A 20,027-nucleotide genomic window follows, 5' to 3' on the forward strand; every position below is an offset into this window, starting at 1 on the left:
TTACTTTGCCTACTCATGGCTTATGGGAAGCCCACAAGCAGAATGTCTCCAAACAGACAGAGAACAGACAAACATTTTCCCCAAATACATAGCAAATGCTATATCACATGGCATGCATGTGATCCCTCATAGTTTACCTGCCGCAATGAACAACTACAGCCACAAGATCATACATCCTATCTGGGTTTGTAGCATCTCCTGAAGTGTTGAAGAGTCGAAGCTCCAAAGGAAAGACTACGCGGTAGGAAAGTTTGGTATATCGATGCAGCTGGTCCATGTATTTAAATCTTTTCAAGTGCAGAGCAAGAATCATGGGCAACTTTTTTACTCGCATCCTAGGTCCACAAAGTAAGACCAAAAGAGAATGAGATGGTGGAGGGTGGAATCCATGTTACGAAATCACTCTGAATTCTAAGAAAGCTTGTTTAAAACAGTAAACATGGTAAGTTATTCAAATAAATGGATAGCTTTTTCAATATCAGTAAATCTGAAACATTACTCAGAACCTCTTTTGTGCAACATTGGGAAGAATCAGTGCGGCTGTTTGCCAACCTGCTGCCCTTTAGATGTTATGAACTACAACTCTCATCAGCCTCAGCCTACAAGCCCTCTTGTGCTGGCTGAGGTTGATGGAAGTTGTAGTGCAAAATATGTAGAGGCCACAAGGTTGGTGAAGGCTGAGAAAGAGCATTACGGAGCACCTGGATTCAAAGCAGCTTCTTGTATGGCCCAAAAGCATCCGTCTCTCATCACAACAAGGAAAGCAGAAGAGTGAATGAACTCTGCCTTTTGGCTCTGGCTGCTATTGACTAAGAAATAAGAACAATTGATTTTCTCCTGTATCTGTGAGAAAAGGAGGAGGCAAAAGGGGTAACACTTATTCTTACCCAACCATCCAAGTCAGATGGCTTTAATTTGTTTTTGCAGGTTATCAGTCGGCATTTTCCAAAAGGAGAAAATATTGAACAGAAGATATTTGATTGGCTCTGCTTCAAACCACAAAATATGTTTCTGCTTTGTATTGAGAAATGACAGCTTTCTTTTACATAAGTCACACAGGATGAAGCTTAGCAGGGTCGCAGCCTCCACATGCAAACCTTCAAACACTCTGCATCAAGAATACGAAGTTTTGTGCCTCCCGAATTCTGCAACTTGCTGAGTTCAGACTCTTATTTTGCATTAATCATTCATCACCTTTTATAAAATAGGTTTGAACAATTGATTCAGATTCTGAAAGTCATGCACAGAGCTTCTTCAGGGCACCCTCAACCAGTGCCTGACTACTGGAAACTTAATTTAGTCATCCTACCAGCATTTGAGATTTCAGCAGGCATAGTTTCAAGAAATCCATCACAAAAGTGGGGCACCCCACAAGCAAGAAAAAAGGGGGGTTTCAGGGTCAGAAAGTCTATGGAGTACAAATTGTTCCAAACTACAATAGGTTTGAAATAAATGCTGCTTTGTAGCACTGAGAATTACCACCACCACCATCAAAGCAGTAAACATGCAAATCATGTTTGGGGTTTTTCCTGTACTTATAGTATTGCAGAAGACACACCTGGCTCTCTATATAATGTATTGTCCCTAATTCAAACAAAAGAGAACTGTAACCCACATACCTTATTTTTTAATGAGAACCAGGGTGGTTTAATTATTAAAGTGCTGGACAAAGGAAGACATAGGTTCAGATTCCGATTGGGCTTTTCTATCACTTTTTCTCATCCTAATCTACCACACAAAGCTATTTTAAGGACAAAAGGAGATGGAGAACCATGCCTACTGCCTTGAGCAGATTGAAGGAAAAGTGACATACAATTAGAATAACCAATAGCTTTTAGGCTTACCTCTTTTGCGCTTCCTGTTTGCTGCCACACTGCTCACAGTAGTATTTATATTCACTGCATAGAGTCTCAGTATTACTGAATTCCCTGTAAAAATGGGAAGTTAAATAAGAGTTAGGACAGTTAGGGCAATTAGCCAAGAACTGTGAATCCCATTTTTCAAAAGCCAAAGCCATGCATCCCCTACTTTTGAAAATGTTGGTATCTCTGACATACGTTTTGTTATGTGAACGGAACTCAGTGAGTCCCAGTGCAAAACCAGGATGTGAGTCTTCTGCACCTCGCTCCTGTGCAAGTCATGTGACCCACACAAGAGCACAGCCCCCCCAAAACAGGATGTCCCGGACAACTGATGGGCATATGCCACTGGCCCCCTAGGTGGGTTACATAGACCACCTATTGGCAACCACTGAGTTAGCACATTCAGGTTTTTCACCACCAACCAAGACTTCACCATCTGGCTGGGTTTCCAACAAAGATTAAAAATACATTAAAATCTTTTAGTGTGGCAGCACCTCCATTCTGGAACTCCCTGCCTATTGATATCAGGCAGGCGCCTGCACCATACTCTTTTTGGCACCTGCTAGAAACACTTTTATTTAGACAAGCCTACCTAGATATTTAGAAAGGTGGTACAAGTTTTGTTTTTAATTTATTGGTAATTTTAATTTTTTGAAAGTTTTAAATTATTGTTGTTAATTCCTTTTCATAATTTTTTGTTGTTTTGCAAACCACATTGTTTTTACAATCAAGCAGTGTATAAATTTTATGAGATAAATAAATCTGTTTTTGATTTACACTTTAGCAAACTCAAGTTCACGGGAGAAAACCCACATCCCATCCGGCCCACAAACTGGACAGCCGGCAGGATGGGGCTGAGGCTTCTTCTGTCACGTGATTTATTCCGTCACATGTTCTTAAAGCTTCATTCCTCACATTTCTGCAGCGCAGGGATAGGGAACTTGTAACTCAACCCCCAGCAACTCCAAGGAGGGCTGAGAAATAAGACCTCTGGAAAGCCAATCATGAGTTGGATGAGGGTAATGCTATCAATGGCTACTAGTCACAACAGCTACACTCTGCCTCCACAGTCAGAGGCAGTAATATCAGCTGCTGGAAACCACAGAGTGCTATCGCACTCATATCCAGCCCTGTTACTCAACTCAGTAGAAGGCAGGTGATGACCTGATTGATTGAACCAATATCCTGCCCTTCCTACCGAAGGAGCCCCAGGTGACTTTCTATGTTTCTATGGCTTCCTGTTTCTAGCATAAGTGAACTTGCTTGTTTTCATCCCTTCATTGGTGTGATGTGACCAATGGATTAAATGACAGTGCTTGGGCTCATGTCTGGAGGAAGCACATCCCCTAAGTCTGGATGCTCTGAGATAAGGGTGCTGAGTCATTCACCCTCCCATTGGTACATGTAGAGATGGGTATAACAATTTCTAGCTTTCATTATGTCTTGTGTGTGTCCTGATGTCCTGATGCTGTCAGGGTCCAACTCTGAATCTGTGAGAGTCAAGAAAAGAGGCTGTGTGTTTTACATAGTGGTAGTGCTAGCGGATTTATCTGTACACGTTATCTTTACTTCAAAGCCCAGAAGAACTTGATATAGAAGATAGTACTGTTTCACTTGGGACGCAGGTGGCGCTGTGGGTTGAAACCACAGAGCCTAGGGCTTCCCGATCAGAAGGTCGGTGGTTCGAATCCCTGTGAGGGGGTGAGCTCCCGTTGCTTGGTCCTAGCTCCTGCCAACCTAGCAGTTCGAAAGCATGTCAAAGTGCAAGTAGATAAATAGGTACCGCTCCAAGCGGGAAGGTAAACGGCGTTTCCGTGTGCTGCTCTGGTTCGCCAGATGTGGCTTTGTCATGGTGGCCACATGACCCGGAATCTGTACGCTGGCTCCCTCGGCCGATAATGCAAGATGAGTGCTGCAACCCCAGAGTCGGTCACGACTGGACCTAATGGTCAGGGGTCCCTTTACCTTTACTGTTTCACTTTGCTTTGTATCTGGGGACTCTGGAAGCTGTTCAGCTGGGAGCAGGAAATCTCTGAAGACTCTGCTTGGGCTCCCTATGCTCTGCTGATACAGGACTGCCTCTTCCCATATGAACCTACTCGGACCCTGAGATCATCCTCTGAGGCCCTTCTTCATGTGCCTCCTCCGCGAGAGGTCAGGAGGGTGGCTCCCTGTCTGTGGAATGCTCTTCCCCAGGGAAGTTCACCTGGTGCCTTCACTATACACCTTTAGGCGCCAGACAAAAATGTTCCTTTTCAACCAGGGATTTGTCTGACGTGATCTACATTCTATACCCTTTTTGAAAATGCTGGCTCTTTGGGAGGTTTTTTAATTGAGTTGTTGGTTTTGTTTTGATTTTATGTATTTGATATTTTATGTGAACCACCCTGAGACCTTCAGGTATAAGGCAGTATAGAAATAAAATAAATAAAATGATAATGATAATGATAATAATAATAAATAATAACCATAACAATCATAATAATAATAATAAATAATAATAATAATAATAATAATAATAATAATAATAATAATTGACTTGCACTAGTCACTAACATGCTTGCTATGTGGACTCTGGCTTTTCTCCCCACCCCACCCATTTGTCAAAATTTAGATGATAAGTTCCTTGAGGAAAGATACAACTTTTTAATGACACCACTCAGTAAAGCAGTATTCATGGTGACCTCCAAACATTTTTGACTATGACTCCAGCCAGCACAACCATAGCCAAAACATCACTGGCCATTTGTAAACAGAGGTTGGATTGCCACCTGTCAGGGATTTTTAAGCTGTAAATGCTGCACTGCAAGGGGTTGGGTTAGACCCTTGGGGTCTCTTCCAACTCTACAATACTAGGATTCTATGATCAGGAGGTTAGCAAAAGGCTACTGTAAAGTGTCATATATTGACAGGACTACACAAGTGTTTATCTGGGAAGCTCTTGAGGTGTTTGGTTTTTTTAAAAAAAAACTTACCTCAAACAGTGTGTTATCGATGTATTTTGTTCCACATCAACTGAAAGGTCCAGAAAGTCCTCATCTTTGCTGCTAACCTTGAAAAGTAAAAGAAAAAAAGAGGCAGGGTAAATGGAATAAAAATAAGCAAGTTTAGAAATGCTAACAACATAAGAAAAGTCTACTGAATCAGGCCACTGGTCCATCTAGTCCAGTTCTCAAAATGGCAAATCAAGTGTCTGTGGGAAATCTACAAACAGGATGTGAGCACAAAAGCACACTCGCCTCTTGCATTTTCCAGCAACTGCTATTCAAAAGCATAACTGCTTCTGACTGTGGAGGCACAGCACGGCCACCATGGTTAGTAGTCATGTTTTAAGTTTAAGAAAGAAGACATCTTTAATACAGGCAACTTCTGGTTTAGGCATGTCGGAATAATGTGCAATCGTGCACACTTCTTCCAAACCCATCACACACTGCCTAACCTGGAGGTAGCCCCCAAACACCACAAAAACGTAATGGACAGAGTGGGGGCAAGCGGGCTTATGAAAGCTCCGCCAACACATGCAGAACCCCCGCACAGAACGATTGCCTGTACTCAAATGGAAGTATGAGTAGGGGGGGCCACAGAAGCAATGAAAAGTGGTAGGAAGGGGAGCACTAAACAGGAGTGCCCAAGAATCCTTGGCAATACTGCACAAAATGATGGACACAGCTCTTTGATCTCATGCAGTCAAGCATCATTTGACACCCGGCATCCTCTCGCACTCATAAATCAATACCACAGCTTATAACAGATTCATATGCTGTCAGCTTTTCCCAACCCAATAGCCTCCAGATACTGACTGGGGCTGACAGAAGTTGTAATCTCAAACATCTGGAGGGCATTAGGCTGAAGAAGGCAGCTATGGATCACTGGCTTTCTATGAATGGGTTGCAACCCCCAAATTAGTCATGACCTGACCTCAGTAGCGGCATACCAGTTCCACTAACATTTGTTTTTTTATTAATTTTTTCATCCTTATTTTTTAAAAGAGATAAACAGAAAGCCAGGGAAGAAAGGAAGGCAAGGAAGAAACAGACAACAAAATTACGTGACATAACTCCCCCTGCCCCCTGCACATCCCAGGGATTGTAGTTTGCTGTATGTGCTAAGAATTCTGTTAAGACACGTCTCCGTCCCCACACTACAATTCCTAGGGTTTTTCTGCAGAGAAGGAATGACTGTCAAACTGGTATGTCTGCAGTGAGAAATACAGACAAGGAATAATTAAAAGATGCTAAAGAATCTGAGCCCCAAGAATACTGAGCCCCATGCTGTCTCTTATTGGAACGGCTCTCTACTTATACTGGGGAACATGTTGGATCAATTGCTGGACTTCAGCTCCCTTCAGCCCTGACTAGTTCCCCTTCCCTGCTGTAATAAAACTTCCATGTTTAGAAGCTATTGTATTTTAAATCTGGTGCTCAAACCAACCAACCAGGAGGCAGGCTATTGCCCTCATGTCCTGGTGTGGGCTTCCTAGAGGAATCACAATGGGAAGCTGCAAAAGGGTTCCGGTCTAAGGTTCACATTGCTGGTTAGAGTTAAAGGTTTCAGGTCTGAAAACGTTGAAGACTGCTGCAGATAAGAGCATAAGAGGAGCTTGCTGGATTAGGCCAGGAACCCATCTAGTCCAGCATCCTATTCTCAGAGTGGCCAGACAAGATTCTTGTGAGAAACCAGCAAGCGGGATCTAAGCACAAGAGCACAGTCCCCTCCTATGTTTTCCAGCAACTGGTATTCAGAAGCATTGCTACCTCCAACTGTGAAGGCACAGCACAGCCATCATGGCTAATAACCATCAATAGGCCTCTCCTCCATTAAACTGTCTATTCCTCTTTTAAACCCATCCAAGCTGGTGACAATCACCGCCTCCTATGTGAGTGAGTCCCATAGTTTAACTATGCACTGCATAAAAATGCTTCCTTTTATGTGTCCCGAATCTTCCAGATAGCTGCTCAGCCTCTTCTCAAAATAAGGGGCAGTTGCAGGCTACATGTAGTTTCATCCATTCAGAACACCTCCCCATATAAAATGACAAACTAAGCATAACACCATTTGTCCAATCAGCAATTCCATTGGTGCAAATGGAAGCCTTCTTTCCAGTGCAAAGGCATGTGCAACTTTCCCCACCCAACCCAGATGGCGACTGCAGCTGGGCATGGTCAGGTTTAAAGTCCTACCTACTACTCCCTTGACTGGCTTTGAATTCAGCTCACCTGTGATTGCTTTTTTATATATTTAAAAACAAACCATTCACACAACTATTAATTGTGTGAATGGGGTTATATTTAGTTTGGCCTTTGGAAAGCCTTGCATTGGTAACAGGCAAGTGCGGAAGAACCGAATTTTCACAACTTGGGCCATGTTGGCTGAGAAGATCCCTTTAGAATGGAGCAGATATCAAAACCAATGCTATTTTTAAAGCACATTAAGTTTAAAAGCCCACACGAGATTCCCCCCTCTGCTTAGGACTTTACTTTTCCGAAATAGGTCAGGATCTAGAGAGCTATTTTAGGAGTCCCAACGCGTGTGTGTGTGTGTGTGTGTGTGTGTGTGCGCGCGCACACACACACACACATACACACACACACACTCTCTCTCTGCTTTGGAAGCTCATTTCTTGTTTTCAAAGGTAATTCACCATATAGCAGAAGGGACTCTTTGAGAAACACATCCAAAGCAAGTCATGTAGTTCCTTGGATGCAGGACATGCTGATTGACTGGATTTGTTCCAGGAAACTATGCAAATTAATGGCTGGCTGACTTAACTGGTTCCTATTTCAATCTTCTTCAGACTGAAATGCATCTTAAGAAGAGCCCTGCTGGATCAAGTGAAGTAGATTTTAACTTCAAACCTGTTTCCAAGAATGATAAGGCAGATGTATCAAGAAAGTCTAAAGTATGATGGCAAAAACCAGCAAAACTGGTAACACTGACTGTTCCATATAGTTGCCATGGCTTATAGCCATTTGACTACTCCGGCCTTTGCCTGCCTGGTGCCCTCCAAATATTTTGAACTACAATTCCCATCAGGGTATCGGCTGCAGCTGATAGGAGCTGCAGTCCAAAACATCAACAGCGTATCAGGCTGTGGAGAAGGCTGCCCTGGTTATCTTAGACAGGTGACATCCACACCACACATTGAAGCACATGGCTTTCAGTTCCCAGAATCCTGGGAGCTGTGGTTTACCCTTAACAGATCTGAAATACAAAGCGCCATTAACAAATGACATTTTCCAAGCTTCTTTGCGGGGAGCCTTACACATGAAATGTGCTTTAAATGTATGCTTTAAATGTATGGTGTGGATTAACTTAGAATGTTCTTGGGAGAAAAGCAATGACAAACCTAGACAGCATCTTAAAAAGCAGAGACATCACCTTGCCGACAAAGGTCCGTATAGTTAAAGCTATGGTTTTCCCAGTAGTGATGTATGGAAGTGAGAGCTGGACCATAAAGAAGGCTGATCGCCGAAAAATTGATGCTTTTGAATTATGGTGCTGGAGGAGACTCTTGAGAGTCCCATGGACTGCTAGAAGATCAAACCTATCCATTCTTAAGGAAATCAGCCCTGAGTGCTCCCTGGAAGGACAGATCGTGAAGCTGAGGCTCCAATACTTTGGCCACCTCATGAGAAGAGAAGAATCTTTGGAAAAGACCCTGATGTTGGGAAAGATTGAGGGCACTAGGAAAAGGGGACGACAGAGGACAAGATGGTTGGACAGTGTTCTCGAAGCTACGAACATGAGTTTGACCAAACTGCGGGAGGCAGTGGAAGACAGGAGTGCCTGGCGTGCTATGGTCCATGGGGTCACGAAGAGTCGGACACGACTAAACGACTAAACAACAAACTTAGAATGATTCTCCCCACCACCACCTCCAAAAGTAGTCAGCATATTCATACCTTCTTACTTGACTCATTTTTCATTTCATTAGCATACTAGCCATGAAGCTGAATATACAAGACCTTTGCTGGAATACCTAAGACATGGCACCAATCACCTACCTTGATGGTCTTGGTGTTACTGGGTTTCTGGAACCTGCTTTTTAAAAAAATCATTCATCCTCCCAAGCTTCTGGAGTTATCTGATTGTTCAAGGTCTCTGTGTAGTTAATGGCCATTGCAAAGAAAGTTTGCTTGACACTTTTCTTTTAATTTTTTTGGCTGCTGCTGTGTTCCTATTTTATTTAAACTGTGTTTTATTGGTTAGATATAGCAATTGTTTTGTTTAAATATTATTTGTATCCCATTATGGGATCAATAATGAATGAAGAGCACACTTAAAATGTAATAAAACAGGTAAGACCAAAGTTATCACCACACTAGACTCCCCAGCATCTACCACAGGGATGGAGAATGTTTTTCAGCCTGGGGGCCACATTCTATTTGGGCAACCTTCTGGGGGCCTCATGGCACTTGGTGGGTGGTGCCAGAGGTGAAGCGGGCGAATAAACAGATGTGAATTTCTAGCATTCATCAGGCAAGCGTGCTAGGACACATTCTAGCAAAGCAAAAACACTCAAGGATGATGAGAAGCAAGTCTGGTAATGGATGTGGCCTAGGAAGAGTTATAAGGACCAGATCAGGCATCCCCAAACTTCGGCCCTCCAGATGTTTTGGACTACAATTCCCATCTTCCCCAACCACTGGTCCTGTTAGCTAGGGATCATGGGAGTTGTAGGCCAAAACATCTGGAGGGCCGCAGTTTGGGGATGCCTGGACCAGATGGAGAAGCCTGGAGGGCCAGATTTGCCCCCCCTCCCCCGGTGAGGTTCTTCACCTCTGATCTAATACTTACTGACACATCACATTTCTTGCAAAACTGCTTTCCTACATCATTATGGGGCCTTGTGCCCCTTCTGTCTGCCATCCCATAACAGAGTAAATTATTGCAAACAACACACAATAAAAGCCCCACCTCTGTGATCATGAGGAATCAAGAAGTGAAAAACAGGCATGCACAGGAGGTGGTAGCATAAGTCTGAATCACACCTCACCAAGGGAGAGTGGTCACTGGGTGACTTTAGTCCAGTTATGGTCTCTCAGCCTAACCTACCAGGGTTGTTGTGAGGATAAAACTGGGAAGGGGAACCACGGATACCACCTTGAGCTTGTTGGAGGAAAGGCAGAACAGAAATGAACAAATAATAATAATAAAAGAAAATAAGTCATACTCTGAGTAGGCCCACTGAAATCAATGGACCAACATACTCTAATGGCTTATTATTGGATAAGGAAGAGCTTTGGGGGATTTAAAGAACAACAACATACAGCTTCACAGTTAAGACATCTGGTTTCATTGGTTAGTGTCCCCTGGAAGATTTCATGGACCCATGTGAGGTCCACCTTCTCCCCTTTGTGACTCTCAATGCTTCCGTTCTGCAGCTTGCCATTTTGCTTTTCCTGCTTCCTCTCTTCTTGTAGCAAGTCAGCAATCGTGTTCAGCAGGTAGTTCAGGAACTCGTGTGCGTCTTGTTGCATGTAGTTGTCGAAGAGTTCTGGCAATGAAGATGTGCAAGACAAACAAAAGGAAGGGCTATTAAAATGCCGTTAGGCCACTCGCAGCATACAGTTTCAGTTACTTCCAAGATGAAGTATGGTGGGGAGGAAGGGGGTGAAATGCACTGCGTAATACTGTTCCTCTTAATCGTGCCACATGATATTGGTGTCCACTCTGCCTCATTAAGTCTGGAGAGTTATTTAGAGACCGACAATGGACACAAGGCTTAGGTAAGACACAGCTGACTGGGTGAGGCACAGAGCGCTTTTAAACTAAGCTGGATTGATTGCTGTATGTATTTTTATACACATATATTAGATCTAGCAGAGAAAGTGCAGATCCACTATGGAGATTCCCAGTACTAAGGCATATCATGCCTTAAAGAACTTAGAAGCAGGATACCTAGCATACCATTTCCCCTCAAACATTCCTGGCCAATGGACAAAGCCTTGCTGCCTATACTGAAGCCCCTGGGATGGATACTGCACTGTGACATTTAGGGAGTGGGTTTTCTTAGAACAGGTACCAAGCTTCTGGACACCCTCCCAAGGGCAGAAGGTGGTGGAAACAGTAGTTACTTTTAAATGCCTCTTGAAAACACACTCCCCTGTTTCAGCATTCAATATTCAGGCTGTATCCTATTGTTCACAAAATTAGTAAAAGGGAACAAAGAATTAGAAGTTGCTATCTGTTGTCTGTTGTCTCTCAATTTAGTTAATTTTCGCATCACTTTAATTTTCCAGACTTCCATTAACCCTCTTTCAACACTAGATATGTACATTCATGCCATCCCTTCAGGATGGTAAATTTCAGCACTTGTCAATAAGTGCCATATCAGCAACTAATATCCCATCTCAATTATCCAGGTAATGGGCAGGATCCAGGCTAAAGCAGCTGCACTCAAGTCCCATTTATTTCAATTGGGACTATTTCAATGGCCATCTTGTCCCATTGATCTCAGCAGGATCTAAATTATAAATAGTTATAAACAGTTCTAACTTACGTTTTATTGTGGGTGTGCATTGGGAGGGGTGAATAACAAAGCGAACTGGAGTGAATTGGTGAGTGGCTTCTTCTCTCCTGCAGTGAGATCAGGGACCCACCCAACAAACCTCACATCACTCTGCTGTGACCCATGCTTTTTTATAGTTTTGTTATTGTAAATTGTTTTAAACTGTTATTACAATTGTGCTTTAATATTGTAAGCTGCTCTGGGACAATAGGATGAAGGGCGGGTACTTAACAACAACAACAACAACAACAACAACAACAACAACAACAACAACAACAACTTGTATGTATGTATGTTTGTTTGTTTGTTTGTTGCATTTATCTAACACCTTTTTCTCTAAGGAGCTCAAAGTGGTTTACGTGGCTCTCTCCTCCTTGTTTAATCGCCACAACAACCCTAAGAGGTAGGTTTGGCTGAGAGGCAGTGACTGGCCCAAGGACACCTAGTGAGCTTCATGGTCAAATAAGGATTTGAACTCTGGTCTCCCAGGTTCCAATTCAACACTCAAATCAATACATCTCCCTCTCTGCCCGCCCGCCCACCCCCACGTCTCCATGTTCCTCTAGGAAGCAGCTCCCAAGCCACTAAAGTAACACCTGAAGGGCCCCCAAGGATGCATAACACTGAAGTGGAGATTTAAGAAGTCTAGTTACCGTTTTCTTTCCGCAGCCGGGAAATAAATTTCTTGGGAGGGATGACCCCCACCTTCTTCTTTTGTGAGGTGATGCTGTTGAAAAGGTCTGAGAGGCATGTCAAAAGGCTTTCCTTTTTGCGCGGCTGGACCTTGTAGGCCAAAACCTTTTCCCGAAATGGACGACAAAAGTAAAGTGCCTGCAGAACAGAGTTGCAGTAGCAGGTATTCCCAAACTGAATGAAAGAAAACCGGGGAAAGGGGGGGGGGGAGAAAGAGAGCAAATATATATTCAAGGTCTACTAAAGGGGGGGGGAGGCAAAAAGTACCTGAACTACCTGCAGTGAAAGGGAGTGAGGGAAATAATCAGAGTATGACGGAGGCTGACTACACAATGCATGTGATTTCATGAAATGGGATGGAGGCTAGCTTTAAATTATCTGTTTACTGTATTGGCCTGAAAATAAGGCGCACTCCCCAACCCCCACCCCAAATTCCGACTGTGAAAAGTTAAAAGTGTGGCTTATATTCAGAACCAAGCGCTGCGCTCCCAGCTCCTGGCACTACCACCCTGAACGGGGGATGGGGGGCAGCCGATGCCAGCTTGGGGTGGGGGGTGGTGCCAGGAGTTGGTAGTGCTGGAAGTCAGGCGCACAGCGCGCTCAGAACCGAGCACTGGCACCGGCGTGGGGAGCAGGGCACCGAGCGCTGGCTGCCCCCCGTTCAGGGTGATAATGCCGGGAGGCGGGCCGCACCTACAAATAATACTTGAATTTTAAAGGTACGGCTTATTTGTGGGTGTGGTATTCAGACCAATACGGTATTATAACTGTATGGCTGCCCCATTCTCAGGTAGTGAAATGGGAAGGGGGGGTTAGGGTCCAAAGAGTAGGTGCTACCACACTAAATGACCAAATTCTTACAAATGTGGAACAGGTATTATGTGGCACCTGTGCCGATCAATTTTAATTTTATCTGTGTTTTTGTTTGTTTTTGTGTGTGTATACACACACACACACACACACACACACACACCAGTTCAGGACTGTCAGGAACCACGAGTCTATGCAAGTGTCTGGATTCAGTGCAGTCCAATGATAGGTTTTTAAATCTTCTTTTAGAGGCCAAATCCCTGAAAGCATAGCGAACCTCCCAAAGTGGGCCCCTGTTACAACATCAGATATCGAGAACCGGGTAGCCCAACTGCAACAGGGGAAAGCCCCAGGTGCAGACTTAATACCCGCAGAGGCCATCAAAAATAACTTGGACTTTTGGGCTCCTACCCTAGCCTCACTTTTCACCGGCATAAACACCTATGGACATATTCCCAAAGACTAGGGACTCTCAATCATATATTAAAAAGGCAAGAAAGATGATCCTGCCAATTACAGACCAATCAGTCTCCTTAACATAATAAGTAAAGTGTATGCAAGACACCTGCAACAGAAATTTCAAGACTGGCTACAACAAGAAAATATACTTGCAAATGAACAAGCGGGATTCAGAGAAGGATGCTCGACCATTGACCAATGCTTAGTTCTCCAACACCTAATAGAGAAGTACCGTATATTCTGGTGTATTAGACGCCTGGCCGTACAAGACAACCCCCCAAGCTTTCCTGTTAAAATATAGAATTTGTGATATACTCGCCATATAAGACTACCCCGTCCATCCGTAGGCTGGACATCTGCTAAACCGGTGCGGGGACTCACCAAGCGGTGCCAGAAATCGTGTCTGCGCAGCCGCAGAATCGATTTCCGATGCCGCAGACATCTTGGCAATGGGCAGCACGGTGCCAGAAATTACTTCTGCGCATGTCCGGAAGCCAAAAATCGCATCTGGACATGTGCAGAAGCAATTTCTGATGCCGCGTTGCCCATTTCCAAAATGTCCACAGCACCAGAAATCGCTTCTGCAGCTGCACACATACGATTTCTGGCGCCGCTCGGCCAGTCCCTGCGCCGGTTTAGCGCAGCGCGCAGGGGTCTTGCCCAGCAGATTCAGCACCTGGCTCCAGATTCAGTACCTGGCGTATAAGACGACCCCCGACTTTTGAGACAATTTTCCTGGCTTAAAAAGTCATCTAATATGCCGGAATATATGGTACTCATCTAGTAATACTGTCTCTCTCTATGTGGCCTTCATCGACTTCAGAGCAGCCTTCGACTCCATCTCCAGAACAAAGCTGTGGGAAAAACTGGAGCCCTCCACACTAGACGCTTGCTACACACACTACATGAAGGGACCTTGCTAAAAGTGTGCTATAACTCCCACTGCCATCTATCCAACGCAATAGAGACCGAGAAGGGAGTGAAGCAAGGATGCATATTGGACCCATCTTTATTCAATTTTTATATAAATGACATGATTCCCCACCTCCACAATATAAATTTCCACCCTCCAAAACTCGCAGGAAAGCATATTCTGGTGCTGCTTTACACAGATGATGTAACAATCCTCCCGAGAACACCAATAGGCCTTTGAAGAGCCGTGAAAACACTGGCAGCATATTGCAAGGAGGGCCAATTGGAGCTCAATAACCAGAAAACCAAAATTATGGTTTTTGCCAAGAGGCCCAAACCACGTTCATGGTACATCAATGGTCACAATATCGAGCAGGTCACCTGCTTCAAATACCTGGGTATAGCCCCACATTCACTGGGAAGCAGAAAAGCCCATGGTGACTGCGTTGCAGGGAATGCCCAGAGAAGCGCAAATGCTATCCTCAAGTACCTCGGGACAAAAGGTGGACACTATATACCTGCAGCCCTCAAACTGTTTGAGGGTAAATAGATGTTATATGGTGCCCAATTAGGCCCCTCCGCCAACTGCGCACCACTAGAATTGGTACAATAGAAATTCTTAAGATCTGCTCTACAAGTGCCTAAACACCTCGCCAATGCTACTATATGTCTTGAAACTGAATCCATAAGAATTGAGGCCAGAGTGTGGATCGCCACTCTTAATTACTGGTTGAACCTATCTTTCTTCCCGAGCGGCCTTGGTCCCCTCACTATTAAGGACGATTTCCAATCAACATGGAAAAGAGCAGTGAAAAATATAATAACTATTCTAGGCTTCAACACAGTTTTTACTTGACATGGGGCATGAACAAGCTAAAAGAAACTTTAAATAGCGTGTGGAAGACACAGAACGCCAAGCAGACCTAGCCAGGTCCCCAAAAATTCTAATCAGTGAAACCAAAAGATACCTTACCTCCCAAATGCCATATATAGAATCATAGAATCATAGAGTTGGAAGAGACTACAAGGGCCATCCAGTCCAACCCCCTGCCAAGCAGGAAACACTATCAAAGCATTCTTGGCATATGCCTGTCAAGCCTCTGCTTAAAGACCTCCAAAGAAGGAGACTCCACCACACTCCTTGGTAGCAAATTCCACTGCCGAACAGCTCTTACTGTCAGGAAGTTCTTCCTAATGTTTAGGTGGAATCTTCTTTCTTGTAGTTTGAATCCATTGCTCCGTGTCCGCTTCTCTGGAGCAGCAGAAAACAACCTTTCTCCCTCCTCTATATGACATCCTTTCATATATTTGAACATGGCTATCATATCACCCTTTAACCTTCTCTTCTCCAGGCTAAACATACCCAGTTCCCTAAACCGTTCCTCATAAGGCATCGTTTCCAGACCTTTGACCATTTTGGTTGCCCTCCTGTGGACACGTCCCAGCTTGTCAGTATCCTTTTTGAACCGTGGTGCCCAGAACTGGACACAGTATTCCAGGTGAGGTCTGACCAGAGCGGAATACTTCCCTTGATCTAGATGCTATACTCCTATTGATGCAGCCCAGAATTGCATTGGCTTTTTTAGCTGCTGCATCACACTGTTGACTCATGTCAAGTTTGTGGTCTACCAAGACTCCTAGATCTTTTCACATGTACTGCCAACCTTGAAATCTCAAAACAGTGAAGGGCTTTCACTCTGGCCTGTTGTCAGGCCCTCCCCATAGCCATTCAGGAAGGCCGTTATAGGAAGACACCATATGAGAAGAGGAAATGGCCATATGGCTCTGGGCAGCAGAAAACAATGGAACATGCCCTTTTCCAATGTCAGTACTACGTAGACATACAAGCCAGGTTTATCCTGCCTATCCTGCTAAATTTTCCAGGACACACAGAACAACTCAACATCTCTCTACTACTCCAGGATGAAAACCCAGATGTTACATACTCAGTTGCTAGATTTTGTGCTGCCAATGGTGGATATTCGCCGAAGGATGGTTTGTGCTACAAACCAGTCCTAAACTGAAGGCCCATATTGCAAGACTGATATTCCCCTAAGCTCCACCCCTTATAGTTGTTTTAACTGTGGGTCTTTAATTCATATCTGTTTTAATTATCAGTTCTTATTCACGAATCTGTGTTTAATCTCATATTCACACGTTTTATCCAATGCTTATTTCTTTGTTCTTATTTGCTTTAACAAGTACCTGTTTAAATCCTTACTGCGATTTTATTCATGTTTCTCTTATGCTGGTCTGTGACTGTAATAATGTTTATTCATTCACTCAATCTTCTTTTTTAGAAATAAAAAATTGGTTTTTTTTTTTTATTTAGGCCATGGATCCTTTAGCAATGATAGACTACGTGTCCTCCTCCTCTTGGTATTCACTTAGTAAATCACGTAACTGTATCCTATATTTTTTCCCCTGGAAACTATGACAACTCACTAAAAAAAACAGTTTTTCTTTATCCCCTGCCCCTGAAACCGGTTCATTATTAAAATTCAATAAAAATATATTTCGAAAAATGGGAGTGGGATTGGAAGGGAAAGGCAGCTTTACTGTTGGCAACAAATGTTCTTGCTACCTATTACAGTATTCCCCTCCCTGAATGCCCCTTGGAACAATGCTACATGATTGTGCAACACTGTTCCAAGAATTTTGGGCGGTTGGGTTGAACTGTGGGTAGTAGATCCCATAATAAAAACATCAACAACAGAAAAGGTAGAGGGCTCAGCTGTGTGTGTAGCTTCAACCCCCTCCACAATTTTAAACCAAGAATTCTCAAGAGAACTTTTGGCTCAGGTCTAAAATTAGATATCCTGTGATCTTGAAAATAGTTCCATAACAGTTGAGCAAGTGGGGAATAAACATTCTTACTAGCATCAGAAAGGCTAACCTGATTGCACAGATTGTGGCAAAGCACCTGGTTTGTGTGAAGGTCACAGTTCACAATCTCTTCTCTCTCACCAGTTGAAGGAGGTAGAATAACAGAATCACAGAACTGGATGGGAACCCAAGGTCAACTAGTCAAATCCCCTGAAGGGGCAGGAAAAGAGGAGAGTCCTGCTAGCCAGTGTAGAAGCAACTGCTGGCTAAATGGACTTATGGCCTGACTATAATTCAGTCTCATATGCACACTCTCAAAGGAGGAGAACTCAGAAATAAATAGCACATACTGTGGAAACAAAGTCATTGGTGCAACATTTAAAATTGCTCTAGCTCTGTTAAACAAGTTGTGTTTCCCATTTTGGTCAGCCTTCCTCAACCTCATCCTGATGCATTTATAAGATCTGGAACAAGGAATTCTAGCGTAACTGGCGGGGGCCTGGGTGAAGACAACCCCCCCCCTTCTTGTAAAGCTTTGTGATGTGGTTTGGCAGAGAAAGAAAGAAAACAATTGTCCTGCTAGATGCCACTCAAGAGGGAGCAGTCACAATGCTCTTGCCGTGGGTTAAGACTAGTAAGCAGCTAGCTGGCTTGTGGGGTGGGCAAAGATTGTGGTTTCTGACACACAGTGGTGCCGCTGAGAATACCCACCTCTCGCCCCAAAATATGAAGCTGATATGATTGCTCCAAATAATCAAGCAAGCTGAGGTTTTCCCTCTGGGTCAGCTTATAGTGGGGATAGGTGGGTGGGAAACAATTCAAATTTGCTGGTGTTTGACAGGGAAAGATGCCTTTGGGGGCAAAATGAGACATCCAGTTCACATTTCCTGTTTACAAGGATATATTGGCAATGTGCCGGAGATAGCTAGAAGCAGCTGTTTTGCATCTGTCACATTTGAAGGCTGTCTCATTTCATGGAAAAAAGGAGGATAGGGGCTGATGAGATACAGAATCTAGCAAGGAAGGATGCATCCTGGAGTGCTTTACCCTCAAACCACTGAAGAATTAGATCCCTTTCTACATCAACAGAAGTCAGCTTGCCAGTTGTAAGAAATATGGCACTTTCATCCCTCCCCCAAAGACACTGCCAAACATGTCACAGCATGATGGTTCCTTCACATCATCTGCTGGGCCAAGCTGAAGGAGGGCCCAACTGGGAAAACTCCACTGGACAACACTCCAAGGACACAATAGTGGCGGGAAAATAATGTTTGCCACCATACCTGCAACAGAAAAGGTCTAAGACCAACAGCTCATCACAGAACCATCAACTGCCTTAGAGAATCAACTGTTGGGGCAGTTCCTACCGTATGGCTGCTGAAGACCTGCATGCTCCAAGAGAAATGAAGGACCACAGGCCAGGGAGCACACATATCACCAGCTCCCAGTTGGCGTGAGAGGCCTCTATGGGACTTTGTTTTACAGTATATCATGTATTTGTTTTAGTGTTTTAATATTGTGAACTGCCTTAGTTGCCTTGGAAGAAAGGTGATAGGTAGAAACATCAACATACCACCGATGCTCCCTTCCATTGTCCCTGCTGGTAATAAGTGCTCTGAATGGACATAGCAGGGGGGGGGCTGATTCCCCCCCCCCAAAATAAAGTAATAATAGAAATACTTAACTAACTGACTGATCACATTGGTTCTTCTCCCCCCCCCCAACAAAAGTCCTGCCCCTTCCTAACAAAAATCCTGGCTACGCCCATGGTGCTCTGTGAATCCTGCTACAGCTTCCCTACCAATCTGCTGTTTATAATTAGGGCACCCTGGAAAAAAGTGAAAACTGCAGCATTTATGTACTTGCTGAATGAAAAACTCTAACTTACTAGATCATAAAGCCAAATACAAGTAATGTGTGCAAAATGTATTTCATTTAATTAATTAATTAATTAATTCTGCCTGGGGTGATCTTGCTGGTACATGGTTTTCTAGTTGTGTCATCCGAGTTTTCAACCTCCAATAAGGGTCCTAGAGATATAAAAGCATGCAACCCCAATGGAAGATTCATGCTATCCAGTGCTAGGTCAACATATCCACCCTGCCCAACACTAGCCATTTGTACAGGGCCCATACATAGACTGCACAGGTCCAATTAAGCCCCTCAAAATTGGGGAGAGGGGGAAAAATCTACACTTGCCCAGTCATTTCTAGCAATGAAGAAGTTTTCATAAATTGACAGAAATAAGGAGCTGATTCTTTCAGACTGTCAGTGTAATACAAATAGAAAGCCATGCCAGTAAAAGTGTTTGCGGGTTAGTTAACTTATTTTGAACTTTTATTTTCTTGTTTTTCACGTCTGAAGGCTTTCCAAACAGCTAGCAGTAATTCAAAAGCACACAGAGACAACAATAAAAGTACAGCACCTAATGTTCTATAGCATCAAGCAAACTAAAGAACATAAATATCTAAAAGGTCATAAACAGGTTTTCACCTGAGGCAGAAAGGACATCAGTCCTGTTGCCAGGCAAGCCTTCCTGATTCCAAGACTGGGGAATCACAACTCATAAGGCCCTGTCATAGTTCAACTCTGACTGTCAACACCAAGCGTGATAATAATACCTAAAAGGTAAAGGGGGCCCTGACCATCAGGTCCAGTCGTGTCCGACTCTGGGGTTGCGGCACTCATCTCGCTCTATAGGCCGAGGGAGCCAGCGTTTGTCCGCAGACAGCTTCTGGGTCATGTGGCCAGCATGACAAAGCTGCTTCTGGAGAACCAGAGCAGCGCACAGAAACGCTGTTTACCTTCCCGCCGGAGCGGCACCTATTTATCTACTTGCACTTTGACGTGCTTTTGAACTGCTAGGTGGGCAGGAGCTGGGACCGAGCAACGGGAGCTCACCCCGTTGCAGGGATTCGAACCGCCGACCTTCTGATCAGCGAGCCCTAGACTCT

General features: G+C 44.0%; 1 protein-coding gene across 3 annotated transcripts in view; it reads right to left on the reverse strand.

The window, feature by feature from the left end:
* The window catches only part of LOC118084163 (ubiquitin carboxyl-terminal hydrolase 12), a 50,554-nt gene that overhangs the window by 8,978 nt on the left and 21,549 nt on the right, over positions 1-20,027 (reverse strand). For all 3 annotated transcript variants that reach the window (XM_035113521.2, XM_035113523.2, XM_060270514.1), the window contains exons 3-7: positions 12,027-12,240; positions 10,133-10,359; positions 4,838-4,914; positions 1,845-1,928; positions 138-335 (exon numbers count right to left, since the gene is read on the reverse strand). In XM_035113521.2, coding sequence (XP_034969412.1) covers positions 138-335; positions 1,845-1,928; positions 4,838-4,914; positions 10,133-10,359; positions 12,027-12,240 — 800 coding nt within the window. The remainder of the gene's footprint in view (positions 1-137; positions 336-1,844; positions 1,929-4,837; positions 4,915-10,132; positions 10,360-12,026; positions 12,241-20,027) is intronic.

The sequence above is a fragment of the Zootoca vivipara genome, chromosome Z (genome assembly GCF_963506605.1).
Source record: "Zootoca vivipara chromosome Z, rZooViv1.1, whole genome shotgun sequence".
Taxonomy (NCBI): domain Eukaryota; kingdom Metazoa; phylum Chordata; class Lepidosauria; order Squamata; family Lacertidae; genus Zootoca; species Zootoca vivipara.